This window comes from Phyllostomus discolor, chromosome 10, assembly GCF_004126475.2.
Source record: "Phyllostomus discolor isolate MPI-MPIP mPhyDis1 chromosome 10, mPhyDis1.pri.v3, whole genome shotgun sequence".
In the NCBI taxonomy this organism is placed as follows: Eukaryota; Metazoa; Chordata; class Mammalia; order Chiroptera; family Phyllostomidae; genus Phyllostomus; species Phyllostomus discolor.
In genome coordinates, this window is record NC_040912.2 from 87,219,258 (window position 1) to 87,234,454 (window position 15,197).

Sequence of the window (15,197 nt, forward strand, 5' to 3'; positions counted from 1 at the left end):
CGCCAGGCACCCAGGAGCAGAGGCAAAACAGTCCAAGACTGCTCCTGAGAACGAAGAAGAGAGGCCAGTGCTAGAGACGAAAAAGGTACCAACAGCCTTGGGTGGGAGACCGGTGAACTAAAAACACCCAGATTTCCAGTTGTACTTCTCTTAACTATATATCTGACTTAAATAGCCACTGATACACTGCAAAGAAATTTAAAGGGTTAAAATAAAAGTTGGCTATTTGTTCTAGCTGTCGGAAAACATCAGAAAGCCTTCCTGCTCTGATCATTTTTTCCAGGCACATTTTAAAAAACACACACAAATACATACACACACAGCAGGAAAAAAAACAGATTTACGGATAGATAGTTGAGAGAGACAAGTTGTTGAAGTTGTTAATTTGCAGTTAAGAGTGGCCCAGAAAACAGATGCCTGAGAAAGGCCAGTGCGACTCCCCTGGAGTGAACCCTTGCAACTCAACTGAGAGATCAGCCACAGGGAGGTGCTGGTCCCGGGGCGAGAGGCGACCTCAACCCTGGGAAGGAGCTGCTGTCAAGGAGTATTCTCCAGACTCCCCCTCTGTCTCGGTGCAGATGGGGAGTAGCAGTGACGCCCCGCTGCTGGCCTCACGGGAGCTTCTGAAGGGCAAGAACCTTCAACAGGAGACCACACGGGACACCATCCACGGAGGGACAGTTACACACAGGCACTCGGCACATGAAACCCGAGAGGGAAGTCTGCACAGCAACAGGGCATCCATGCCAGGCACGGCCTCCCAGCACAAGCCCCCGGATTCTGGTCCACTTACTGCTGCTTGCGGGACTCCTCCTCCGGGCCACCACCCGGGGAACGAAGGAGCAGAGGCATCCAGCAAGCTCCTGGCATTTACGCTCTGGATGTACCCATGTCTTGTTTTCAAACCGAGGGAACCCTGCGACACCATCTACCCTCCCTGAGCCGATGAAGAGTCCGCACGACACCCCAGAGTCATGTAATTCAGACCTTCAGAGTCAGAACTTGAACCTGTTGTCAGGGTTCCTCCACACAATTGACTGAAGCAAACAGCTGCACACATTTTCTTTCCTGCAACATTCCAAGGGCAACCCAAGGCATAAATTACACAGAGAGAAGGTGAGTTACATGCTGTACATCAGTCTCCAGACAGCTTCTTTCTTCAAGGGGTTTAAAGTACTGATTTGTTCCCTGTTTTGGCTGTTTTAGGATCTCTACTCTCTCTTGCTAGTTCAGTCCTACTGGATGGTCCCGTGATGCACCCTGTTAGCTGGACAACTTCATTTCTATGTACTCGGTACCTTGAGTTTCCCTTGAACTGTAGCAAAAAAAGGAAAAAAAAAAGCAAAAAGCAAATATATCTTTACCGCCAACTTGATCTGGGGTGTGCAGACCTATTTAAAAGCCCTGTTATGCAGCTGCTTCTATTTTAGTCCACACACTGGGCCTTTGGCCACTTTGATCTCCCCCTTTTTGATTTAAGCCTCGTGCTCTCCAGCTATTTTCAGCTCTTCCACAGTCTGGCCCCCGTGGAAGCTACAGGACAAAGGAGCAGCGTGCTGCTGAGAACCCCACAGGCACCTCGGCCTCCCGCCACCCAGCGGTCCTGCCGTGTTCCCGCTGTTCCTGCGTTTCCATCCTTGAGGCTTTAAACTCAAAATCCTGTTGCAACCATTTCTCCTCCCTTGTGAAAGGTAAATAAATCATTTTTTTCTCAAATCCCTGAGTACTTTGAGAATGACGGTGAATGTCAACATTCGGTTTGTAGTCACCCCAGCCATCAGACATCACGGTGGGCGCGAATTACACTAACTTGCACCCCGTGCAGATCTGCGTGAGTTCTCGCTTGTGGTTGGCGGCTTGCAGAGTGGAAATGAACGTCTTAGCTGGGACTTACAACACGATTTTAATGGCTAAGGTGTCAGCTCTCTAACCTCGTCCAAATGCAGGAAAAATTCTACTTTCGTTTAGGAGATTTGTGAGACAGGCTATTTCACCATCTTCGAAACTTCTACAAGTGCACACCTGCATGGCCAGTGGTGGAGCCTTTGTGTTGTACAGAGGACTAGATTAGGAAAATGAACTTGGACAATTCATTTAACATCCCGTATCCCAGTTCCCTCAGCTATACAAGGGAGGGACCCCCCAGTACCTGCCTCCCGAAAAACCCCAGAATTATCTTCTGGAGGGTGGGCCACCTGTAGTACAGGCCTCCCCCTCTAGGTGAGTGTCCTAGGAGCCCATCTGTATCAGTGCACCAGCTGGCGGTGTTGTGAGAGGCTGCGTTGGGCTTCAGTGAATTTTTTTTAAGACTCTTTCAACACCTTTGCCCATTTCATGATGGGTGATTTATAAGTGCACCTGCCCACACTGCACTATGTTCAGTAGTTTTTGACCCAAAACAGTATGACCCCTGTGCCCCACCCTCCGTAGTCACCCGATCTCAACCCTAGTGAGCCTTTTGTTTGTTTGTCCCCCCGGATGAAAAAGTCTTTTAGGGAAACTGGTTTGCCGACGTGGCAGAGGTGAAACGCAAGAACGGCAGGAGCACTGAAAGGCATCAAAAACTGTTTTGAGCAGTGGGAAAAACACCTCGACAAGTGTATCGCATCAAATGGAGAGTACTCTGAAGGTGACAGAAGCTTAAACAGGAAAGAATAAGCAATTTAGTATAAATGAATTCCGTGTTTGGAGCCCCCCCCTTGTAAAATGGAAACAACAGCACTTCCCCTGCATTAACAAAAGCGCTGACGTCACACCGAAACGGGAGTGAGCGGAGAGGAGAGATGGGAGGAGTACACGGACGCGCTATTCCAAGGACAACTACGACCGTCTGGACCCAGGAGAAAACTGCACCTGCTACGCTGTTCCCGTCGTAAAAGTTCACTCACCCGCACCCCTGGGTTCTTTCTCCACAATTCACACAGGGACCGAACATCACTGCCTCCCTGTCTCAGTGTGCTGGCTGGACGGCTGAGCACACGGCTCACGTCTGAATCAGCACAAGCGGGGAGGCCGCAGGAGGGAAACAGGAAGGGACCCTGCAGCTCCCCCTGAGGTCGCCCTCATTGGGCAGCCTGTCCCCACAAACACCGGGGAATCAACGCGTTTAAACAACCTGGGAGGCAGACCTGAGTGATGAGAACGCTGGTGAGCGCGGGTCAGTGAAATACCGGTCTGCTCACACACTCCCATTCATCGTACCCCTCCACACGCACGTTAATTGTTTTCATATTTAAATGCCTGGAATCAGCCATAACAAATGTGTGTTGTCAGGTGGCTGGGAGTTCTCTGAAAACGAGACGGGATGGTTGTGGCACACAGTAAATTGTTGGTGGTTCCCGGTAACTCTCGGCAGGATCGCAAAAGGGCGAGAACTGAAGAGAAGGGAAATCACTCACGTCTGGTTCAAAACCCACAGCGCAGCCAACAGAACCGGAGCCGAGCTAATGAAATATATATTTAATACAAGCTTTGTAGCAGGCCGTATGTCATTAGTTTGAAATGTCTGAAATGTAGTATTTGTTTACAAGTAGAATATTTGAAAATCCTTCAGAACAGCATAATCCAAAAAAGAGTCTTGTTCCTCTTTGCACCTTTACACAGAAAAAGAGTATCTGCTGCTTGCCAGCCTCCCTGTCCCCAACTTTTCCTCCCTCCTAAAAGCTGGGTCCCAGAGGTTCCCGTGCCTGTCCTTTTGTGCCGTGACTCCTCGGTGCTCCTACTCAGAGATGACCAAAAGTGTCCCCTTATACCCCCACAATGAATCTATGCTCATAGTAAGACAATCCAAACGTGTGCTACACGCTAGTGCACACACACGCATGGCACCAGTGTTGGTGTGCGGAAGGAAGGGACGGAAGGACAGGTGCTGGTGGCTCGGTACTTCGAGGGTGTGTGTGTCCTCATGAATCGACTAAGGAATACCTGGTTGACCTTGAACAACCTCCAGAACCCTGAGACTCTAATAATATGTGGCTCCAGAAGCAATATGTGTGAAGTTTTCTGCTGTTTACCTTTTCACCATCTTAACCCTGCATCCGATTGTCGCCTGTTACTGATAGAATCTCTCAGCTCTCGGAGCCTCCAAGGCCGAAACAGAGAAGAAACACAGGCAGGAGCGGCAAAAAGGGGCCATCTCTAACAGAGACCGGCTACAACGCAGCTGCAAGGAGCGTTGTTGCTGGTTTCCTGCAACAAGGGTCCCAGGGGTCAGACCGGCACTGGGTGAACCCGGACTACAGTCCCTGGAGGACAGGAGCCGGACTGAGTGGAAGTCGTAGCCCCCTTTTTCTTCGGTGGACACCAAATGAGCTGTGCTTGCACGATTTGTTTTCAATTTCGTTTTTATTTTGTCTCGAGTTTTTATCGCAAGTGATCTGAGGCCAGAGGGAGGACGGCACCGGAATGCAGTGTCTCCGTGACAGCACAAACAGGCTTCCCATATCTGTTTTCGGAGTAACCGTACAGGCTCAACAATGGAATTGCATTCGACAAGTATTGTTTCAGAAAATTGTCTCATTCACTGGTCACAGACCTGATATGACAGGCTGAGTAAGTGTCCCCCCTCCCAGAAGCCACATAGCCCCTGGGACCTGGCTCTGCAAGTGTGACCGATGAAACAAACACCTCCGGATGGGACTATCCTGGATCATCTGGGCGGGGGGTGGTCCCAGGGGAGTCACACATTCCCGAAAGGTGGGGGTGGTTTACAGAGAGTCGGAGAAGAGGATGACACAGCGGCTGCAGACATCAGAGAACAGCTCTGACCACGCCAGGCCGCCAGCCTGGAACGCAGAGCGGGAACTGAGGGCCAGGAACCCAGGAACCTCGGGCAGCCTCCAGGGCTGGAAATGGCGACACAAGGACCCTCCGCCGCGTGTGCAGGAGGATGCAGCTCCCTCAGTACTCTGGCTCCAGTCTCCCAGTGCCAGCTTTGGAGTTGGACCTCCAAAACTGTAAGACGACAGATGTATGTTTCAGGCCACTAGGTTTGTGGTAATTGGTTACTGCAGCAAGTTGAAACTGATGCAGTCGAAAACTTGTATCATGGAAATTTTAACAAATATGGTTATGGTTTTTGATTTATCTATCAACTATCACATATTTTAAGTTTTTCTATCTATACATCTATCTATCTATCTATCTATCTATCTATAAAAATCTGTTATCAAACATGCAAATGTTCTACATGCCTCTCAGTGGAGGAGCCCAGGAGGGGCACCCTGAGCTGGGAACCCAGGTGCCCGGGGTCCCAGGCCGGCGCCGAGCCCGGGAAGCCGTGTGGTCTTTGAAAGTCGTTTTTAGATCATAGTTATTTTGTTTGAAAAGCAGCAGTCTAGACAAACATCGGTATGCCTTTTCACATCACAGTGCCCTCGTTTTTCTAAAATCCAAGGGGAGGAGATAGCATTTGTTCTGTCCAGCTTGTACATCATAGAAATGGTCATGGGCTGGCACTTACTATAGAGAATCCATAAAAATATCAGGATGTGGTGTAACCATTAAGATTTTTAAATATATCCCATCAACAGAGAATGTAATATTTTATTTCCATTGTGTAGCCCAAAATATAAGAAATCACTCAATGCAGCCTACAGTAATGAACTTAAGGGTGTATTGTTACACTTTAGAGTTTCACCAAATACTTGAAAATATTCAGTACCCAAAAAAATAGGAATGTAAGGCTTCCTTGAGAAACCTCTGTAAAAATATCATTCCAAATTACATAAGTTATATAAACAAATATAAAATTGTAGGCACAGCTATACTGAAAAATAAATTTTTTGACCCAAACCACACATTTAAACTAATATAAATCTGTGAAAGAACTTTTCTTTTTAGGGTTTGAAAGACTAGTTGACAGGTATTATTGGGAAAAAAATCCCCACTGGTGCTTATAGCTAGCACTTTTTATTTATAAATAAAAATATGTATAAAGGGCCCATGGAAAGAGCCCAAGGTGGGGAAGGACTGAGGTCGGAGGTAGGAGTGGGTGGGGTGGGGGAAATTTTAAAAATGGAGGCAACTGTACTTGAACAACAATTAAAAAATGCAAAAAAAAAAAGGCCTATGGAAGCATTCGTGACTCTTCTAAATTAGTAACAGAAAGCCACGGAGACTGGAAACCACTGATGGCCAACTAGACACAGAGGGGAGAGGGTTTCTCCTCGTCCATGTTCAGAAGTAAGTGCTTTGTAAAAGCACGTGTACAGAGCACTGGATGGAACCTTCCTGCAAATGGAGCTTCTTTCCCAGCAGGTGTGCTTAGTAAACGTTCAGTGGCCTGCACTTCTTCCCTAGATGGACCAGCCAGCCCCTGCCATGTGTTAACTAGGGACCCGCTGGCCCTGTGGGTCTCAGTCTCTGTTCCCCTCCTCTCCAACAGGTGGCACACCAGCAGAAGGGACAAGGGGCGGGCACCTCCCAACCCTGGATCAGAACAGGACTCAGGTGTCCGCTACACCCAGAGCGCCTGCTGTGCTGGGTCCTCCCCCACTCTGGTGCTGCCAGCGAGACCCGCCTCACTCCTGTTCTGCTCTTGCTGCCTTCGTTGGCTTCTCTCCAGGCCAGGGACATCCTGACACTAACACCGGCTGAAGAGAAGAAACCTACAGAACGATACATGTTAGGAATATATGAAAAATATGGAAAAATCTCAGTATAATACTAGGAAACCGAATGCAGAAAAACATAAAGAGGATTTGTACATCATAACCAAGTGGAATTTGCTCCAGAGATGTGAGTTTGGTTTAAGATCTGAAATTCAATGAATGTAATACATGATATCAATAAAATTTTTTTTAAAGATTTTATTTATTTATTTTAAGAGAGGGAAGGGAGGGAGGGAGAGAGAGAGAGAGAGAGAGAGAGAGAGAGAGAGAGAGAGAGAGAAACATCAATGTGTGGTTGCTGGGGGTTACGGCCTGCAACCCAGGCATGTACCCTGGTTGGGAATCGAACCTGCGACACTTTGGTTCGCAGCCTGCACTCAATCCACTGAGCTATGCCAGCCAGGGATATCAATAAAATTTTTAAAAATTCACATCATCTTAATATACAAGTGAAAAAGCAAAATCCAACACCCTTTCCTGGTTAAAAAACAAACAAACAAACAAACAAACAAACCCAACAGACCAGAAAGAGAATGGAACTTCCTCAGCCCGATAAACGACGCCTGTGAAAGCCCAACAGGCCGGGTGCAACGTCATGCCGGGGGACGGGGGACGGGATGCTCTCCCCCAAGAGCCGGAGCAGGACACGGTGGCTGCCTTTGAGACTTTCACTATTATTTAAATACTGTTAGCATTTCAATACTATTTGAATACTATTCACTGTTATACTGGAGGTTCTATCCAGGACAATTTGGCAAGAAAAATAAATGAAGGGTATCCAGACTAGAAAGAAGTAAAACGACCTCTACTTGCAGATGACATGATCTCCTGTACAGGGAATCCTCAGAAATCCACTAAAACAGCATTAGTGCTAATAAATGAGTTCGGCAAGATTGCAAGATATAAGCTGATTTTTAAAAATCAATGTTTTTATACACCTACAGTGAATAATCTAAAAATAAAGAAAATGATTCCACTTACAATGGCATCAAAGTGATATGATACTTAGAAGCAAATTTAACAAAATATGTAGAAGACGTACACTATGAAAAAAAACAGCTTTGTTGAAAAAAATAATTATTTCAATACATCACTATTGAAATTCCTCTTTGGGGAAGACTGAGCCACCCCCTCCAAAAGCCAACCTTCAATCTCTAAAGCATGTGTTTTAAGTAAAAATTTTAACATCTTTAATTCAATACAAAGTGGGTCATTGACTTTTAAAAAAAATGCTTTAAAGTTTACAGTTTATTCCAAGAAACATCTTTTTTAAAAGATTTATTTATTTATTTATTTTTAGAGAAAGAAGGGAGGGAGAGAGAGAGAGAAACATCAACGTGTGGTTGCTGGGGGCTGTGGCCTGCAACCCAGGCATGTGCCCTGACTGGGAACTGAACCTGCGACACTTTGGTTCGCAGCCCACGCTCAATCCACTGAGCTACGCCAGCCAGGGCTGACTTTTAACAAATTAAGACACAAAAGACCTTATCCTTGACCCAGACTGGAAATGCTGCTCTCACATGGTCAGAGAGCTTTAAGCACTGGTCTAGAAAAGCAGTGATTAGAACAGTAACAAGGACAACTGAAAGTATGAAAGCTCTCACACACGGGCGGCACTGGCTGACCAAGGCCTGTGACTAGGTGGGTGCAGCCGCAGCTGAACCACGGCGGCTGACTGCGGTCACTGCCCGCATCACAGTGGGGGTGGAACCCAGCGCCTCTCGGGGAAACAGCGCCATGAGCCTGTGTAGTTGTATGGGCGCACGGCCGTCCCCTCGTTGGGCCGGCACACCAGACCCTCACGGAGAACTCTGCCTGCACGCACACGGTACAAATTATTTTCCACGGAGATGGAAAAATCCTTCCAAACTCGTTGTTCATATATTTTTCTTTCATGACTCACTCGGGTTAGGAGATTTGAAATTCTTTCAGTCCATGCAATAAAATTAGTTCCTTCTGTCATTTATTACTGTGCTTCTTTGACAAAACACAGAAGGGGGAACAATGAACACACAATTTCAAACCCAACCTGAGCGTTCTAAATCGCAGGCCTGGGAAAATGGAGGGTAACACCATCCAATATTTTTCTTAGAAACAAGGGCAGAGAAGTGAAAAGTTCTGTCCCTCAGAATTTTTATTTTTCTGCCTGGTGACTTTCCATTCCCACCCAGTATTTTCCTTTTCCTTTCTCCCTCACACCACAGTACGCTCCTGCCCCCGTCCACAGTTACCTTCCTCTTGTTGTCTTTATCCTGAATTCATCTCAGTGGTGTCCTTACCATCAGTATGTTTCACATGGAGAGACTTTCACTTTGTTTACTCATTGGAAACGAAGAAAAATAGCACTAATGTGAATTTGGGCAAATCACCAACTGGAGTTCTGAACTAGGTATTTATCTGAAAAATGAGGATATCTGAAAACTCTCCAGAATCAATGAATTACACCAATTAGCAAAGAGAGGGAAAACCACTAGAACAACAATAACAAAAAGGTTATGCTGAAACAGAGTGCAGTAAAACTGCGGAGTATCAAAGAAAAACATAAGAAAGAATGGATAGCATTAACGACAGGTTATAAACAAGAATTAGTTTGATTGACTGGATTCTTTAACAGCAACAATGGAAACCAATAAGGGTATGGATAAAAGAAAGTTGAAATGTATTTTTATTGTATTGGTAGCTAAGATGTTCATCAAGACGGCGGATGAAGCAAAGACATTTTCTGAGAGAGAAGAGCAGGCTCCTAACTCACTCTGTCACTCCTCACTGACAGACTCTCGTTTTACACGGGGTGACAATCCCTTAGACAGAAAATGGCACATCACAGCCTCCTTTGCTGCTGGGGCCAGTATTTGACACATTTTGGCCACTAAGGCAAAAGGCTAGATGCAGAGAAGATTTCTGGGAACTGTGGGAATCCCTGAGGCCTTGCGCTCTGTGTTGCCACTGCCCCATCCTCCTCTCTTCTCTGCCCTCCCTCCTGATGCTGAATAGGGAGGGGGGGCAGGATGGGGGTGGGTGGGCACAGCAGCTGGGGCACACCAGACCTCTTGCGAGGCTCAGGCACAAGCTGGGGAAGCCCTGCCTGCCAACCGTGCCGGCCTCTGCGCTGCTACGGGAGGTAAGACAGTGGCTGTTTTAGGTATGGACAGAGCACGCTTCCCTTTGACCTCAAATCTACAATTAAAAGAACATTTAGAATTTCAATAGAGACAGTGTATAGTCTATATCCTTTGAACAAAAAAACACTTAGAACAGAGACTGAGTTGAATAGAAATGGCTCTATTTATGTGAAAAGTAGCAAACTGCCAAGAGGTTCTGGAAATCCTTAGAATGGAGAGTAGAAATATATAAAGTATATAAACACCTAAGCACTAACAATGGTAGCAGACTTCAGAGTCTTCCTAATTCTAGTTTCATACCAAATTTTAAAACAGTTTTATTTAAATCATAACTACTACACTCAAGAGTGATTTCTACATCCACGAAGTGAATGTATTTCATCCTTAAATTAAATACAGAAGCTTTTGCTGAAAGGATGACAAATCACTATTTAAACTGTAAGTGTATACATACCACAGCACTCTATTCTTAAAGAAACTATTGCACTGTACTTTGCAAAAAAATAGGCTTTCTTAAAAGCCATTGTTTCATTGAGGCATAACTGAACACAATACTATTTGTTACAGACTGAAAAAGACAGAAAACTTGATTAACAAAAATATTTCTGTAGAAAACCTAAGTGAACCTATAGTCACATTTTTAGAAACAATAAAATTGCACGGCTATATTAATACAATATGTTCAAATCAATTGTATGCCTATATGCCACCAATGAACTGAAACAATTAATTTTTAAAAAGGAACAACTTATCATAGCAATATACAATATAAAATTTTTTGAAATTAATCTTATATGAGAGATATACCATATTTATGGAGAAAACTTTTTAATTATTGAACAATTAAAAGTTCAAAGTAGAGATAAACTATAAACTGTGTAAACAGAAAATATGCAATTTCATACAGAAATTTTCTTCCCTAATTTGTTCTATTCTCCACAAATTACTCTGTCAATCAAACAGAATGCCAGTAAAAATTACAATGGACTAGCATCTGATATTTGTTAAGCTAATGCTAAAATTTATGAAGAGGACCACAAAGCCAAAGACAGCCCAGACAATTATGAAGAGAGAGGTTATGACACTGAACCGACCACATTTCCGCATTCATTATGAGGCCAAGGCCACTGAGGCGGTGAGGCGTCAGTGCGGGAGGGATGCGGGAGGGATGCGGGCAGGGGAGCGGCCTAGAGATCCAAGAGACACACTACGAACAGGAGAACTTAACTGTTCCCTGCACATCATTGGAGAAAGGGGGGCAAACGATGTTGGGGCAGCCGGTTATCAGAAGGGAAAACAAAACTCTATGGACCTCTAGCTCATGACATACACTCAAATAGATTTCAAGTGAAAGAAACGGCCTAAAAATAAAACATAAAACTAAAGTGTCAGAACATCTTTATGACCATGGGGAACAGAATGAGGTCTTAAGATATAAGAGACCGTTCTGTGTGGCGTGGGCCCAGCTCCCACTGGGAAATGCACAGGACCCACGCTCACAGATAGGTTCTCCCGTGGGGAATCAGGCCTGCGTTGTACCTTGGCCACTTTGAGACTTGCTTTTTGCTAAAACTCTCTCACCCTGAGCTGAGGCAGCAAGTGCTTACTGTAACTCCCTAAAGTCTGTCCTAAACCTCCCAAGGATGAGTGTAACCGGTTCAGCCAGTTTTCCCTTTGCATTTGCAAATATCCTTCTGTGATGTGCTTAGCAGCATTGGCTCCTTTGTTTTCTGTAAAAGGTAACCACCTAAAGAGAACCTGTGCCTAGTCAATGAGGGCCTTCATGTAATGTGAGCAGAAAAGCACTAAAAGCTGGTCGAGGAAAGGGACAAGGCTTTTTCCTCCTCTTGAGAGAGAAGCCATACCGTCCCTTTTCCTCCATGGGACTCGGGAGTCCATGTGACTTTCTCCTATCTCATCCACAATGTGGCGGACCCCACGAGCTGGGGTCTGCATCATTAAGACTCAAAACTTACAAATCTTACAGAAAAAGATTCACAAATGTGACTACCTTTAACTTACCACGATCTCTGCGATATGAAAATGCCCCATGCACAAAGTCAAACTGCAGCCAGGAAGATGATAATTACGGTCTGGAGAGCTTCTAACAATTAGTAAGGAATAAACCAAACTAGCCCCGTGGCTAACGGGCACGAGAAAGTGTCCACCCGCCGACGAGGAAACTTGCACTGTGACGCGTTACCTACAGAAGGATGCTCCCCCCACCCACACCCCCACCCAGCAGAGTCCACAGGGAAATGTCATGGCCACTGACCAGGCCAGCAAAGACGACCAAACAAGACAGGACCAGGAGCCGCGAGAGGACATGGAGCATGGGAACCTCGTTCACTCCTGGGATGGGCGCACGTTGGAACAACCAGTGTCCGAGCAATGAGGGACGCCGCCTGAAGGTGGGGTGCGCTTAGCCAGGACGCCGTTATTTTATTGCCGGCTGCGTCGGGCCTGGGGACACTCCTGAACCAGGCCCGTGTGGCAGAGAGTTCACAGCGGGCTGTTACAAAGTAAAACCTGTAAAGATCCACTTGGTGATGGATGCATAGGCGTCTGCTGCACTTCTTTATGGAGATGGGATGGGAGATACGGCAAATTAAGCTGAGTGAACCAGATCGATTTCAGGACGCCTGGCACCCTGTTTCAGAGCAGGAGTAGACTGAGGGGCTGAGCCTGGAGACCACCAGCAGCGGAGCCTCTGACAGGTGAGTCCTTGCAAGGCCTGGTGCACCCCCTTGGCCCAGACGGTGGCAGCCCCTGACCGTGTCACCGCATCTCCCTTCTCTGCCAGGCTCGGCCCCAGCCCGTCACTTGCTGGGTGTGATGGACACGATGACACTGACCTCAGGGCTCTACTGCCAGACAGTGGCACCGAGTGACAGGGGCTGTTCCAGGTAAGGACTTGTTCTCTCCAAGTCGCCATGATGTCATTTCACAGTTATTTTTATTCCTTTTTGTGAGGTCATGCCACCCATCGGAAGATCCCATTGATTATTGCTTTTGTCACCGCTAATTTATGAAACACTGTGTCTCAACTCCATTGCTTTGAACACCTTGTGAAGTTGCTACTTCCTTTCATAAAGTTGTAGAGAAAAAAGTAATTATTCGAAAATTCAAAGCAATCTGTAAACACATGAACAGTAACAGTGTGGCCCTTTGGCGGGGCCAGACAGCACCCCAGGCAGGGAGGGTAAAGACCCCGCCCACACCCTGCCCACGGCCCCCTTCCCGGAATAAAGTCCCTTACACAGCATCAGGGGGTGCACTCACCGCGGGGTGCAGAGGCTCAGAGGACGTCCTGCAGAGCCCCGGAGACCGAGGCCGACCCTGAGTCTCCCCGGTCCCTGTAGAACACAGGAGGCTGAGGCTACCACCCGCAGGGCCAAGCCCCGCTGCCCTGCCCTCGGTGCTGCTCCCGCCTGGGTGTCAGCAGTGAAAAGTGAGGTCACTGCCGACCCAGGAGGGCGTCCGCCACTGCACAGAGGGGTCCTGGGAAAGGCCGGGAGCTCTAAAGCACGACTGGTTTGGGCTGGAGCGTTTCCCGAAAGCTTCTGTATATAGTGAGCTCACGTCTCGTCCCCTAGCCGGCTCCGGGGCCCGACCCCTGTGCCTGCACCAGAGACTGGTTCTTGTGACCTTCACGTTCGGATGAGGTCTCCGGACACTTGCTTCGAAATATCTAGTTTCTTTCCGATTGCTCCAGCAGTGGCTCGTACAGAGTTCTTTTAAAGTATCTTTTTATCTTCAAGTTATTTATTTCTTGAAATATTCATCTCCTGTAGGAACCTGAAAGCTTTGCGTGTTATCAAAGAATGGCATGGCCCTGTAGTGGGCTTTTTACAGCCTCAGAGGCACAGGTCAGCCAGGAGACAATCAGTCCCTCTGACACTCCAGGGGAGCCCTCTGTTATATTACCGTGACTCTTAGGCTCCAGCTGACTCACAAGGCCTGACGGTTCTTTCGGAATCGGCTTTGTTGCACGGACAGATCCACACCCTTTTTTGTACTTTCCAAACCAGACGCTTTGAGCATGACTAGGACTGAATACAGTCAATGAGCACTAAGAAAACATTTTAAAATTCACGGAGAGCAGCTCGTCCCATAAAACCTCCGAGGTCTGCCTCGAGAAGAACGCGCTCTGTGAGGAAGAGCAGCCACCCCCCTGGGAAAACCAAGCAGGCTCCAAGCACACAGAGCTGAGGACAGCTGGGCAGGGGGTTCTGGGTACGACACCAAAGTGCAATTGACAAAAGGAAAAGTGGACTGTGTCAAAATTAAATGGCTGACTTTAGCCAATGACCGTTCAGAAAAATCAAGAGATAAGCCAAAAATTTAGAGAGAATATTTGTCAGTCATATATCTAATAAGGGACTTGTATTGGGAATATATACACAGGAATCTTACAGCTCAGCCTAGAAAGAGAAATAACGCAACTAGAATGTGAGCCAGAGGTCTGCACAGACGCTTCTCCAAAGAAACCACACCAATGGTCCATAAACGCACGGAAGGGTGTTCAATGTCATTACTTACCAGGAAAAATCAAACAAAACCCACAGTGAGGGAGCACTGCATGCCCACTGAGATGTGCATCGGAAAAGTAGGCAGTAACAAGCGTTGGTGAGGATGCGGAGCAGCCGGAACTGTTGCAGGCACGTGAAAGGATGCAGCCACTTTGGAACATGCCCGGCAGTTCCACGACGGGCCATGCAGACCCTCACCAAGCAGAGCAGCGCTCCCACTCCTGGGTGTGCCACCGAGGTCATTTCCCAGGAAAGGAAAGAGAGAGAACCTCGCTTGTGCGAGGGCTTTACTCACTGAGGTTCCACTTCAGGCCCGTGGTCGTGACCCGATGGCAGGGCTGTCCCACGGGGATGAGGCCACACCAGTCACCCTCCAGCCCGGTGTCAACGCGCAGCCTGTGCTTGCCCTGAGGTGGAGAAGGAAGGTTCGGTAAGACGGGGACGAGGGAGGGGGGGACGCCAAGGGGCAGTGAAGACACGACGGCCGGTGTGTGTGCAGAGCAGCACCGGGAACTTTCACCTGACTCAACCCTAGCGACAGTGCTACAGGGTAGCTTCCTGTGCGTTACCACGTCTGCGCAGGAGGAAGCTACAGATGCAGCAAGCAAACGTGTCTACAATCACACACGTAAAAGGGGCGGACCACAGGTTCCTGCCTGTCCCTTCCTGCCAACTCCGGAGACTGAACTGAGCCCACATGCGACAGGCACCGTGGCTCAGAATTCTGGGGATTTAATCCAATGCTTGCTCAAGTGTAACTAAGACACTGGTTCCCAGGTAAAACCTCTGCTTTTTCTGAGAAACGAGATTCTGAATTCCAGCTTCCATGTCAGCCCTGCGTGTGGTCATGAGCCGGCTTCCTGCACCTCGGACAGCACGGAGATGCGCGGGGAGTGGGGGGAGGGAGGGTGCCTCCGCTGGGAAGCAGGGTC

The 15,197-nt window shown here is 47.4% G+C and overlaps 1 protein-coding gene across 5 annotated transcripts in view; it reads right to left on the reverse strand.

Moving 5' to 3' along the window:
* Positions 1 to 15,197, reverse strand: part of TPK1 (thiamin pyrophosphokinase 1) — a 257,388-nt gene that overhangs the window by 64,676 nt on the left and 177,515 nt on the right. For all 5 annotated transcript variants that reach the window (XM_036011004.1, XM_036011002.1, XM_036011003.1 and 2 more), the window contains one exon: positions 14,561 to 14,672. In XM_036011004.1, the coding sequence (XP_035866897.1) occupies positions 14,561 to 14,672 (112 nt within the window). The remainder of the gene's footprint in view (positions 1 to 14,560; positions 14,673 to 15,197) is intronic.